General features: G+C 37.7%; 1 protein-coding gene across 1 annotated transcript in view; it reads left to right on the top strand.

The window, feature by feature from the left end:
• The window catches only part of LOC127580572 (mucin-19-like), a 72,944-nt gene that overhangs the window by 2,818 nt on the left and 55,710 nt on the right, over window positions 1-14,416 (top strand). Inside the window, exons 3-7 of the mRNA XM_052034156.1 lie at window positions 708-782; window positions 882-1,110; window positions 4,294-4,411; window positions 7,674-7,764; window positions 10,811-10,899. Of these exons, the coding sequence (XP_051890116.1) occupies window positions 708-782; window positions 882-1,110; window positions 4,294-4,411; window positions 7,674-7,764; window positions 10,811-10,899 (602 nt within the window). The remainder of the gene's footprint in view (window positions 1-707; window positions 783-881; window positions 1,111-4,293; window positions 4,412-7,673; window positions 7,765-10,810; window positions 10,900-14,416) is intronic.

Here is a 14,416-nt window from a genome sequence, read left to right as displayed (position 1 = left end):
CTGAGTTCCTCCAGCAGTTCCTTTTGTTTTGCTCCATTTCCAGCAACTGCAGTCTCTTGTGCCTCCAGTACCAGCAGGAACCTATATGGAAAATCAAATCCCTTGTCCATCCTTGGTATTGTTTTAGAAAGTCATATTCAGTATCTAGTTCATGTTTTCCTTGCAAGATCTGTAAGTAGCAGATGCGGAAGATGAAAATAAAATAGGCATACTGGAAACTACAAAACAACACAGCTAAAAATTGTATTAATGTTAAACAATTCCCCCTTAGCCCTGGATTTGGTGAGATGCGCTCCTTAGGATTGTGAATACAATGTCCACTTGTGGAAATATTTAATGGCAATAAATCCCACAAAATGTGGAATGTGAAAAAAAACAAAATATAAATCTTCTGATCCATCAAACTAATTGCCATGGCCAGACTGACTGGTTTTATTTCATCAATAGCATTTAGAAGTTTTGAAACTTCTAAATCTGCTTGAAATGTTGTATATGTAGCTTTTTTTTTGACCTGTTTATATCCAAAAGTGCAGAAATGTACACATACAACATCTTTGGAAACAAACTGGTCACAAGTTGTTCATTACAATTAATATTTTTAATGAAAAATGATCATTAAATGCATACAAAAATAACATTTTGGAAGTACCCTATTTTTATTGCACATTTTGTAAATAACACCAATTTAAATATCTTATTCTTATAAGATCTGGACCGGGATGTTCTTACCCAAGTCTTCAAGCGGGCAAGGAGTGATTTCACAGAAGCCACAGCAAATCATCGTAAGGACGTTATATTCAGTGTATTTCATTGACCAAGCGTACTTATCTAGCTTGTAACCTTTAGTTATGATAACAGAGGGTATTGTTCTTTTTATCCAGACACCTGCAAGACATGGGGAGTGGGATCATTCAAGGCATTTAACAATGAAGCTTTCCATGTTACATCAACCTGTGACTTCATGATGAGCAGGCTATGCGAACCTGGGCTTGATGATTATGAGGTGAAAGTCCGCCGAGGATCAAATGGGAGCCTGGAGCACATATTCATCAAAATTGAAGCCACCATGATTGTTGTGACGGAGGGGGTAATTAAGATTCAAGACCGAGAGTAAGTTAAGTTCAGTAGGATTGCTTTTGATTTGAATTGTAAGACTTGCAGGTAAATGATCTGCTAGCTCCGCACCTTCACTTCCCAATCCCCAAGCTTTGATTTTTTTAAAATATATTTAATAGTGTTCAATTTTAAAGCAACTCCTACGTTAGGGTGGCATGATAGAAAATCTTCTCAAAATTTGGAATTATACAGTATTCCTTTATAAAGCAGTGGATACATTGATTGGCTTGGGAAGTCCACAGAGAATGTCAAACAGTTTGCTATTGATAGGGTAACTTTGTGATAACTACTTAATGCTATTATAAAATATTGATTTTAATTTTTTTCTCATTGTTGTATATTAAAATAGACCAATAGTAAAATATAAATAGTGATTTTTGTTATGCATTTCATGCCATCTTATAATGTGAACCAAAAACTGACTCATTACTGACACTACCACAAGATGACAGTGCAACACTGCTTAAGGTGGAATTAACCAGCCCATGAAATCTTGTTAAATTCTTGATTTAATTTAATTCTTGATGGAAGGCAGGCAGGAAAGCAGAAGAAATATTGTACACTAAATAATTTAGAATCAATTACTGTTTAATAATGCTGCTCATTACACTTCAAGTTGGTTAGGTAAACATAAATTCTTGATTTTTAGAGCTCAGTGGAATACTAACATTCCGGCTTGATATTATTTAAATAATCTTGCATGACTGATCTTAAAATCAGGCTAATATAGTGCAGTATTAGTTTTCTTCCTGTATAATGACTTGAAAATAAGAGTTTCATGTTTGATGATTGGGCAGGATAGGAACTTATTCCTGATCAACAGTCTTATCAGGTGGCTCTGTATTTAATGTGTCTTGCAGGATATCCTTAAACACTGTGTTTCCACTCTACTGACACTGCCTATTATGTAATTTTTGCACCTAAATCTTGAATAATGAACATAAAAAAGGTGGATAAAATCTGCAAACAAACTACTAACCATTTGGTTGCTTAGTAATTCTATTTATTGGTTGCATCTTACTCCCATTTTTGAGGTTATCTAAAGATTCAAGAACAACTATTTATCGATTCTTCTCTTTTTAAGCTCCTGGCCCAAACAGCCTGAGTTTTCTTGACTTTCAGTTAAGTTTAAATAAAATTATATTTTATATTTTCTAATCATCTCTTAACTTGTACAGTTTTTTTTCCACTGGTTTCTAATGCCTGGCAATAAAAAGACTACCTGTAATATCACACAAAATTAACATTTCATTATCTTGGACTGTGTGCCAAATGTAGTTTTACAGTTACTATAACTTTATACTTATCTGTGCCAATTTCACTTTAACATACACTTGCATATATGCTTGGCCCCAAATTTCCCTACTGTTCGACACACATTGCCAAGCCACTTCCTGTTTAGTTTAATTGCTGCTATTATTTTTAATCAAATAAATAATTTCACATTTCATAACGTTCATGACATCTCCTATTCATTTCCCTATGTTACGGACTCAGTGAAAGTCCCTTTAAGATAGAGAGTGTGTGTGTATGTGTGTGTGGGGCGTGCTTACGTCAATAGAAGATAAAGGACGTAATGATGTGGTTGAAGAAGTTAGAAGAAGAAGAAGGAGAGAGAGAGAGAAGGGAGAGAGACACCAGCCTGCTTGTTTTCTCTATCGATGGATGAGAAACAATAACTGTGTTTGCCACTGAAATTCATGTATGGAAGTTGGAAGTAATCCGGTGGAGTTCACTTTGTTGCTGACCTGTAGAAGGAAACAGGTATTTGTGTGTGGACGACCACGGTTCGGATGCTTTTCGGGGTGAGGAAGTCACTACCGAGTAAGCACTGAAGTGTCATTTGGGTTCCATCATGGAACATTTGGATTTCGTATTTACTCTCTCTATGTTTCTCTACGTCTACGTCTTATCTTCTGACAACGGTGGTTGTTGAAGAAGCCCTTGCTCATGTTTCACCTTATGGCTTGCGGAACTGAACTTTAAGAACCATTCCGGAACTGGGAGTTTTGGACTTTGTCACACACACAGACGACGAGTTTAGTTTTGGGGTTAACGTTCAAGGTTTAACATTTTTGAATTCTAACATACTAACATTTTTACTTTTATTTTACATATTATCATAAGTAGTGATTAATAAAATAATTTTTAACACTGAATTATGCTCAGTGTGTTTCTTTTGTTGCTGGTTCGTGACACCTATTTTGTAGCAATCCAACATTCATAACAACAGATAATAGACACTAATCATAATCACATGGTTACTTCTTAGTTTGGCATTGGCAATCTTTAGTTCTATGTTTAGTTTTGCATTTTGTCAGTACCCTGACCTGGAGTGTTGTGTCTTGTTAAAGTCAACAAAATCACTGGTAGTCAGTCATTCAGATGAAGCAAGTCCCTGACTTTTATACATATGTTGAGAATTGATACCTACTGGCAGACTTGGGATAGTGGGGGGAGGTCTGTTTCTGTGCTTCGTCATGGATGGTTATAATGTCCAATTCTCTGTATTATTAAATTCAGCATGTTATCAGTTAATTAGGGTCCATGAGCTAAGGTATTGACCTGATTACTACTTACGCAGTTACGTAGACTATCAGCTTTTTGATGTTTATTGTGCCTCAGATATGCATGAGGCACTTCACAAATGGCATTAGCTTTATACCATGGAGGGCTGGTGTGCAAATAGTGCCCCCAATTGAATGGGGTCACCACCCTTGAGGAAAATGGTAAGAGCTGGTTTGTGTTTGGACTACTTTAATATTTAATTATTTGTTAGTAATGAATGTATTCTTAAAAAATTAAAGAAAAATCATTTCAGAAAAGTTATTTTTCAGTCTGAATAGCTTTCACATGTCTCTTTGACTATCAGAGTCATTTAAATACTGTCCACAAGGCTTTAACAGCTAGCATAGTAGTTTAGATGGCTGATATTCCAGTTGATACCTCGTTGTCACTGCGGTTGGGCCATGCCTTACTGCCTGACACCAGGATCGGGACACTGATAATTAGATCTGTATCCAGCAGAATTCTATGGACAATAGGAAATCCCAGAATGCTAGTCACACTAGTAGGCCAAATAAAGTACATTTCAGCCCATTACATCAATAGTGATTAAAAAGATATGTTGTAGGAAGTTTTTCTTAATTCAATGTTTTCATTGTCATTATTTTATAGAGTTACTTTGCCATATGACAACAAGCTTATCAATATTCATAGTAATGGAGTTAACACCAGATTTTCAAACAAGAAGCATTCCATTTCCCTGATCTGGAATGGTAAAGATGCATTGTCGGTGAGATATTTTAAATGTAGTATTCATCTTTGTTTTTTATGTTTCTTCATTTTGAAATTAAAGAAATTAATGACAACTTATTTTGTTTATTTGAACTTTTGTGGGATATATTCTTTCAATGAAAAGTGTGTGCTTGTAGATGCAATTATTTTTTTTCAAGAATGGCTCTGCGAGGCTTTTGAGAAGTTACCATTTCATCAGTCAGTACAATGGAACTTTATTGCTCCAAAGTGTATAGAAGAAGATGTTTCTTGTATCTGAGCAAATATATTTTACATAGATAATGACATGAAATGTCAAAAATAAGGATAACAATTTTACATTTCATGTATGGATACCACATGCAGTTTATCTATAAAAAGAATGTGTGTTATACAAAGTACACTCCAGTTGATGCTGAGTCAATGTAGAAACCTTGTGCTAGAATGTTTATGGGCATCAAACAACTATTCATGAGAATATAAAAAAATAGATTGAGTAGTAGCCCATTCAGCCCCTCTTGCTAGTTCCACCATTCAATTAAGTCCTAGCTAATCTTTACCTTAGTGCCACTTTCCCATACGAATCCCTTGATTTCCTTGATTTATGAAAATCTCTCAATCTCTCTCTTAATGTTCTATTCCTGTATACACTCAATGATGGAACCTTCACTGCCATCTTGGGTAGGGAATTCCAAAGGTTCACCATTCTCTGGGTGAAGAAATTACTTCTCATCTCTATTACGAATAGCTGACTCTTTGGTACTGAGACACCTGTTGCTAAATACTCTGGAAGGGAAACCATCAACTTTGCATGTTCCCTGTGCAGCCCCTTAAGAATGTTATGCATTTCAATGCGATCACCTCATATCACCGACATCCTTTCTTGCAGTGACTGTGTTGCATTAAATCTCCCTGAGGCCTTTAATATGGTTGACCAAACCATTTCCAATCAGCTCCTCTTCTTCATGCAACTTAGTTGGGCTGTCCTTGCTTAATTTTACTTTGACCCATTCAGTCCTAGACACATGGATTTCTGGGAACTTTTTTCTTCCTGTCCCAGCAATATTACCTCTAGAATCCTTAAAAAAAAGCCACACATTGTAATCTCCACTTGATGACAAAATTCATAAATATGAGATCAGCTTTCATACTTATGCTTACAACATCCAGATCAACTGTCTGTCAGTTCTCTTGGTCCCGCTTAACTGCTTTGGCATTCTCAGACTGAGTGTCCAACGTTCAGACTTGTATCTGTCAAAATTTTTCCTAGTTAAATGTTGGGAAGAACACACCATTCGCTTTGACCCAAGCTCCCGTAAAACGATTCTATCCAGTTCCACCTGGCTTTGCTTTAGAGTTATCCATACTGTTCAAAATTCCAGCACCCCAAATTTGTTCGAAGCAGGATATCCACACTAACATTCAGCTCATCACAATGATATCAATAGCATTATCTGTCTGTACATCTGCCTCCACCAGGCTGCTGCCAGAAACCTCATTCACCGCTTCGTCATTCGCTACCACAACTGTTCCTGCACCCCTCTATCCTTGAACTTAAGCTCATCCAAAACTCTATTGCTCATACCAAACCCCGTACACCTCTTTTTGTTCATACTGTCCTACATTGGCTTCTGGCTTTCTAATGCATTTATTTGTTAATTCCCACCCTTAAGTCTTCCACTGTCTGTAACATCCACTAGCACCATCATGCCTTCTTTCTTCCACAGTTCTCTTTACTCCAGTCCTAATCTTTACTCCATCTTGTACCTTTGGCATTGATTGACCACTTCTTATCTAATCTCTTCTTTGCTTTGGCATTCATTTATTTTTATAATTCTGTGAAGTCTTTATGAGTGCTCTTTTGTTTTAAATGTTTTACTAAATATAAGTTGTTGTTACCTCACTGCTGAGTCTTCAGTATTTTATCTTTGCCTGTGAAGCCACTCTGCTTATCCTCTGACCTATTTTTCCCCCCATTTTCAATCTCTTTCACCTCCTTCAATACTCTGTGTATACAGGAATAGAACTTTTTATATTCAAATTTGTAGCTGACATGAAGTAAGTAAGCTCAAAAAGTTGCGTGGACAGGAAGTCTCCGATCAAGTGAGTGGGAAAAATTGCAGCAACTGGAGTTCATTATGAGGAAGTGAAGCAAGCTAAAAGCTAATGAAATATTGACAATTCTCGAAGGGGTTTAGAATTTTACAGTGAGGTAATGATCTTCAGATATGTAGAGCCTCGGTCAAAGCCTATCTAGAAGATAATCTTCATTTATGATATCAACTTGCATTTATTGGACTCTAGGGGAAATCAGTAAATATTCACAAGACTGATACTGGAATTAAGTTATTAATGCAAGCGGAAAAACTTGGTTCCTGTTTTCTTGAGTTTAAAAAATTGAAACATGATCCAATCAAAGTCCTTAAAATTATACAAATATGATCTTTTCTCTAGTTGTAGAATCCAGAAGAAGGGATGTAATCTTAAATGTAAAGCTAGGCAATTTAGGATCAAAATCATGAAGCAGTTCTTCACACATTTGGGAAATCTGGAACTCTTCTCTAAATGCAGTGGATACTGGCTCAATTCACAGCCAGTATCTTGACTAAAATTTATAGGGTTTTGCTTGTAAGAGTAAGAAATATTGAGTAAGTCAGGTAACCATGAGTGAAGGAATCAATCAAGCAAGATATGACTGAATGTCAGAGCAGGCTTGACAGGCTAATTTGTCTGCTCCTGTTTCTTTGTTCTTGTTGTCTTTGGTCACTTCTGGTAAAATATCTGTCATTGCTTTGTTAGCCATTTATTTTGTATCCTGGTGAGGTATCATAAAATGTTTGTATGCATTTCAGATATACGGATGCAAATTTTTTTTCTCTTTGCTATCTATCAAAATATTTTATTCTTTGTCTTGCCTATGAAATGCAATGCAATGCAATGCAATGAAATTATTGCCTTTTGACCTTAGTCCCTGGATTGGCTTTATCCAATGCTATACACGAGCATCAGACTTGTATTTTTTCAAGTGGTTGGTTTGTAATGTCTCTGAAAAATACTTCTGACAAAATGGCCACTTTCAATTTGATAGAATTTTATGAGCATGATATTAACATTTAATAGTAAACAGGATGTACAGACAACCAAGAAAGAACAAATTTAACTACAGATTGATCTTTGATGTAGTTTGAGAGTGAAGTTGTTACAATAAAAAAACAAAAATTGCCCATTTATGCAAGTGATTTTGGACATACTTTAAATATTGTATCAATTTTGTCTTTCAGCTGAAACTTCACCCTAGATACAGTGGAAGTGTTTGCGGACTTTGTGGAAAGTTTGAAAAGAAAGGAAACACAAAACTGAAATTTATTACTGGTAAGAATAAATACTGTGTTTAAGTTGGCATCTATTTCCCAATGATATTTAGCCAATTTTACATAATTATCAAAACTTAAGCAAATAAACTATATTGGTTTTGGATTGAAGTTGATTTCTTTTTGGATGTGCTGTATGCAACAAAGTATTAACATTTCCTTATTCCACATTGCAACCCCATGATGGGACATGGCAAACTGGATGATGAAATAACTACAGATAGAATGAGGCAGACTCAATGACAGAGAAGATATGGGTGCTTAGAAATTGGATTGCATCATGTTGCATTGCATTGCATTGAAATTGGCTCTTTCAGCACTGTGATGCAAAATCAATGTAACACTTGAGCGAATGGCATTAGCAAGCATTTTCAGATAAGATCACTCCTATACTGAACTTGGAACAGGAACACCCAGGTGGGACCTACTCTACCACATCTAACATTTTCCCAGCATCAGGTGAGTACTTACTGATCTCAATTATCATGCACATTTGAAATCTTCCACACATAGTGTGGGGATCCAGGAAATGACTGTCATCTGACAGAAGACAAAGAAAATGCAAGGAGAACAAACTGCTAAATTCTACGTTTTGTTTTTGTCATTTGAAGGGATACTCAGCTCACAACAAGTCACTTCCCAAAAAAATTCCAAAATTCACCAGAGATGATTCACTCACCTCCCAAAGTGCTCTGACTGACAGACATTGCTTTTTGGTGAACTTGTGCTGAAGCAGTTCATCCAGTGATTCCTTAGCCTATAAGGGGTGGGGATCTCAGGCCTCTCCTACACCATGATGAAGCTTTGGGCCCATCTGGGTGAACTCCCTACTATTCCTGGTGGTTTCCACCTCAAAGAATAATTTGAAGAAAGAAATATTATGTTGGGGGGGGGGGAGGGGGGGGAGGTAATTGAAAACTCTCAGCACTTTACTTTTACTGTACTCTACCTACAGCAGCAAAGTGAACTTTTACATCAGTTGTGTTGTCCTGATTTTATCTTGAATTACTCCTTTCTGTTTCATTCACCAACATTTCAATGTTTCTCTTTGAGGTTCTTGGTGTGCTGTCTATTCCCTTTCTAGTAATCAGAGATGAGAGAAGGACATCAGCCATAATGTGCTTGGCTGCTGTATGCCTGCCAAGTGAAATGACTAACATGCTGAGGCCTGCTTTTCGGATTAAAATAATCATGGATTTACCCCTTTAAGGACTCAATTAAGAAGTAAACTGGGAGATCACTAACGTAGATCTCATGGTGTATTGTGGAGGGTCATGGCTGTCAGTGACAACACTGCCCCCACCTGGTCAGATGACAGCATTGCCCATTACCTGGTCAAAAGACGCACCACTGTCAATCGAGGTTTGGCTCCACCCCACCCATCAGTGCACGTCTGACAATTTGCCCCTTTAAGCACCTTTGTACCTGGCCTCGGGCCATTGGCCTCCTGTGATCGATTTGTCCTTGCTGGCATCGGGCCATTGGCCTGTTAGAACTACCTGGGCTGGACCCTCCAGCACTATAAAGAGTGCCACATGTGCTGGCTCAGCCTCTTTTGTCTCCGAGGGATGCCTTGTTGGTAAGCTGTGCACTGTTTAAGAGAAATTATTTAGGATTCCCGGTAGCATAGAGCCATGCCTGCACTGAATCAAGGGTGGCAGGTATCGTATTGACTGTTCCTTGATCATATGTACCCAGTTAATCGTGTATGTGTATTTTACCCCTGTTGCGATTTTTTTTCCCACGCTCGCTATAAACTGCATGTGTGTGTTATCTCTGTTACCTTTTACCCCTGTCTGTCTTTGTAAATGAAATCCTTCCTTGCCAGACTGTGTTCAGAGTCCTTTACTTTCAAGATCCTTCAAAGCTGTTCCCTTCACTCACAACGCATGGATTGGCTGATACCTGGAATCTTCAGGTTAACCTTTCACTATTCTAAAGCAGTTCATCCTGGTCTAGTGTTACTATTCCCTTTAATTCAATTTCTTCAGCTTCATATGAAGAACTTTAATCTCTTTTCCTCTCTGATTTGTTCCCCATTCTCCACCAATAAAGGAAAATAGCATATGTTTGCCAATGTGCTAAAGCAATATCCTTTTAACTAAGCTGCAGGAATAGACTAAAGAAAGTACAGAAATTATTATATCACTTAAGTCTAGATTTTGTTGCCAGTGATAAAGGAATAATGCTTGCTGTCCATTTCACTTACGGTTGATCACAGCTAGTTTTGAGCTTTCTCATGACAGCATGCTGTCATTGGGCACTTAATCCCTTACAAGGGATGTATAACAAGTGTAAGGAGGCCAAACGAAGGCATGGTTCTTCATCCAATCAATTTGAACATTCTTCACTGAGGCATGCACACGTTAAAGCACCTTATTACTCTGATTCACTTTCGCACAACTTTAACCAGTATGTATTAATAAGTATGTATTAATTGGTTACAGTCTTGGTGCAGAACTGTCAAGTTAAATAATCAACAAACAAATCTCTTCTGAATGTTAAGCTAATGAATTCTGTTCATTTTCTTATTCAAATATTTAATTCATTGTAAAATCATGCATAGGAAGTAAAATTGGGAAAGGACAATGACAAAGCAAAAATATTATAACTTTTATTTTTGTGAAAACCTCCTTCAGTGATTAAATATGAAAATATTCAACTGCAACTTGAAAATGCTTTGAGAGGTTTTGGTAATAATTTTTGACTTATAGGAAATTAAGAGTTCACTTACACCAAAATGCCCAAGCTCTAACTTTTTTAGGCAGATTAAATGGATATTTAAGATTTAAATTGCTGCGTAAACAAGTTGGAAATGCAAGTAAACTTAACAAAACAATCAGTCCGAGAGATTTAGTGAGAAGTATATTTGTGCATGGTGATCTTGTCGGTTGAGCACTTCCAATAATTTGACGAATGTCTTTAATTATTACTTTGAATTGTAGATCTGTTTTTATGCAGATTATTGAAGTTCATCTGATGGATTTTTCATCAACTATGGCATTAGCTATATTTCGTAATAAAGTTTTATATTCTCACTCTTCTAGTGACTGAGGTTTCACTTCGTGAACACTCTGTTACATCCGGCAATTGCCCTATCAGTGTAACTACAACTGGAGAATGTAAAACAAGCAAGGTAAGATGTGTATTTCTTCAGGATTTCTTATAACGTTAAGCTAATGAGTTCTGTTTATTTTCTTATTTCTGCAAGAAGAACATAAGAGGTAGGAGAAAACAGAGACCACACCTTTGAACTTTATCTGTCATCCAATAAGGTCTTGGCTGAACATTTATACCAACATCACTTTTGCCCCTTTCACGTCCAAAAATCTATTGACATAATGAATGACAGAGCATACGCAGCTCTGAAGGGTAGAAACTTTCTTTTACGATCTCTTAGACTGATTTTTTTTTGTCAGTAATTATGCTGAGAATATGAGCTCTGGAGCCTTTGAGGGTTCAAAACAGCCATGTACCCATTAAAAGAAAAGGGAAAGCTCCCAATTCTGGACACTCATGGATTTCAACGAACATTCTAAGTTGTATAATGCAAGAAAGGGAAGATTATGACGGAAGCCAAGAGTTCAATACCCCAGATAGCCTAGAGTATAAAAAGTACAGTGATAAAATTAAAAATGAAATTGCAATAGCAAACAGGGTGGTGAGAAAAGATGTAGGCGGGTAGAGGCAAGAAGCTCATAATATGGAAATTTGAGAAAGGAAAAAAGATTTATTCATTTAAAGGCCAAAATGCCAGTTTCCGTGTGAAAGATTAAAGAATGGATAAATAACCAGGCTTGGATAAAAGAAGCAAGGAAAGAAATAGCATTGGTTCTGAATTTCAACTTCCATAGTTGTTTGGCTACAGACTAACTGCCAGAGGTCTGGAAGTTTATTGATATGGTATGGCTGTTCAAAATGAGGGGAAATGATAGAATCGTAATTATAGGCCAGTCAATCTGACTTTAATAGAAGGCAGATTGTTCCATTAAATGCTGAGGGTGGCAGAAATCAGCATTGAGGGAGGCAGGGATTAAAAAGGAACAATTAGTGTGGATTTTTAAAAGAGTGGTCATCTCTAACTATCAAATTTTTTGAGTTAAGGAGTGTTGATGAGGATAAGTGCATTTGATGTAATGTGCAGAGATAGTTAGAAAGGCACTTGACAAACTTACTGTAAGACAGTAGAGCCCATGGATCCAAGAGAAGGTGGATCTGGATTGAAAGGTGCCTTGGTGTTAGAAAGCACAGATTAAAGGACAAAAGGAATTTTAATGACTGGAGGGTTGTGCATAGTGGGGTTGCACTGACCTCTTGATTTTCATTGTAGAAATAAATCATGTGGACTTAAATTTAATTCATTTCTTTGCCAATTATATCAAAATGGGTGATAGTGAGGAAGAAAGTTCTAGGTTGGAGGAAGACGTCAATGGACTGGTTAGGTGGGCACACAGATCGTAAATACAATTGATTGTGGAGATGGAGAAAGGACGTGTAGCACAAGAGAAGGTACAGAGGAGGTTCACGGCGACATTCCCAGGCTGGAGAAGAGACAGACGGTCTTGGCTGGACTTCTTTTCTTTGGAACAAGGGAAATTTAAGGACAGGTTTAATTGAGATAAGGAAAAAAATGAGATATTGGCACAGGTTAAACATAAAGACCTAATTCCTTTCCAAGAGAGTTCAGTAACTGGAGGACAAGAAGCTCGATTAAATGGTAGAAGGATTTGAGGGGAGTTGAGAAAAAATATACATTTTTCACACAATGAATGGTAGGAATGTACAACTTACTTCCTGAAAGGGTGGTGGAAGCAGAAGCCCTGATCACATTTAGATGGGCACATGAAGAAACTGCAGGGCTATCTACCAAGAGCTTGGAAAATGGGAAGACAGAACAGGGGTGTGGTTACAAAGTAGACTGGGTTGGGAAATACTCTCCATAATAAACTTCCAGAAGATATGGGCAAAATGGAAAAAAAGGCCAAGCAGCACTAAGATCAAAAACAACGTATGAAGGCAGCAGAAAGGAAAGCTGTCGGCTCAGAAAATCAAAAAGTAGAATTAGCCGGAATGGAGCTTAGAGATGCAAGGGGCCAAAAAAATTGGGAGATGTACATAGGCACCCAAGCAGTAGTGGTGATGCAGAGCAAAGTATAAATTAAGAAATTAGAAAAGCATGTAACAGATGTGATGCAGCAGTTATGGGAGATTTTAAATCTCAATATAGACTGGACAAACCAAATTAGTAGTAACAGTATGAAAGATGGATTTTTATGGAGAGTACAAGAGGGATTTGCAGATTCGGGATTTGCAAATTGGGGGATGGTTAATCGATGATCTTTTAGTTAAGAGGCCTTTAGGGAACTGTGATCATATTCTGATAAAATTTGACATTAAATTGGAAGACATTTCAGTCAATCTGAAACCAGGGTCTTGTATCTGGTATTGGTTTATTATTGTCACTTGTACCGAGGTACAGTGAAAAGCTTGTCTTACAAACTGATCGTACAGGTCAATTCATTACACAGTGCAGTTACATTGAATTAGTACAGAGTGCATTGAAGTAGTACGGGTAAAAACAATAACAGTACAGAGTAAAGCGTCACATCTACAGAGAAAGTGCAGTGCAATAAGGTGCAAGGTCACAACAAGATAGGTCGTGAGGTCATAGTCCGTCTCATTGTATAAGGGAATCATTCAATAGTCTTATCACAGTGGGGTGGAAGCTGTCCTTAAGTCTGGTGGTACGTGCCATCAGGCTCCTGTATCTTCTACCTGATGGATGAGGAGAGAAGAGAGAATGTCCTGGGTGGGTGGGGTCTTTGATTATGCTGGCTGCTACACCAAGACAACGAGAGGTAAAGACAGAGTCCAAGGAGGGGAGGTTGGTGTCCGTGATGCGCTGGGCTGTGTCCACAACTCTCTGCAGCTTCTTGCGGTCCTGGGCGGAGCAGTTGCCGTACCAAGCCGTGATACATCCAGATAGGATGCTTTCCATGGTGCATCGGTGAAAGCTGGTGAGAGTCAAAGGGGACAAACCAAATTTCTGTAGCCTCCTGAGGAAGTAGAGGCACTGGTGAGCTTTCTTGGCCGTGGCATCTACGTGATTTGACCAGGACAGGCTGTCGGTGATGTTCACTGCCAGGAGCTTGAAGCTCTCAACCCTCTCGACCTCAGCACCATTGATGTAGACAGGTGCATGTACACTGCCCCCTTTCCTGAAGTCAATGACCAGCTCTTTTGTTTTGTGGACATTGAGGGCAAGGTGGTTGTCATGACACCATTCCTGTACTCCGACTCATCGCTGTTTGAGATATGGCCTACAACAGTGGTATCACCACTGAATATTGTAAATCTGAATATTGCAAACCATCGATGCATGAGACACGACTTAGCTATACTTGATTGGGAAACTAAGTTAAAAGGCATAGCTATTGATATTGAAATAATGAATACATAATTTACAGGTGACATGTATCCCTTCCAGGCAAAAGCCTCGAGGTGGTCTTGCTGTGACCTACAAAAGAACTGAGTGTTGTATCAAAGAAACAATTGCCTCAAAGTGCAGTAAACAATTATGAAGATTTCAGAATTCAGCAGAGGAGAAGTAAGGCACTGATAAGGAAAGAACTATAAAATCTATAATTATAGAA

This window comes from Pristis pectinata, chromosome 19 (assembly GCF_009764475.1).
Source record: "Pristis pectinata isolate sPriPec2 chromosome 19, sPriPec2.1.pri, whole genome shotgun sequence".
Lineage (NCBI taxonomy): Eukaryota > Metazoa > Chordata > Chondrichthyes > Rhinopristiformes > Pristidae > Pristis > Pristis pectinata.
Note: the sequence above shows the minus strand (reverse complement) of the source record. Positions and strands in the feature narration are given on the sequence as shown.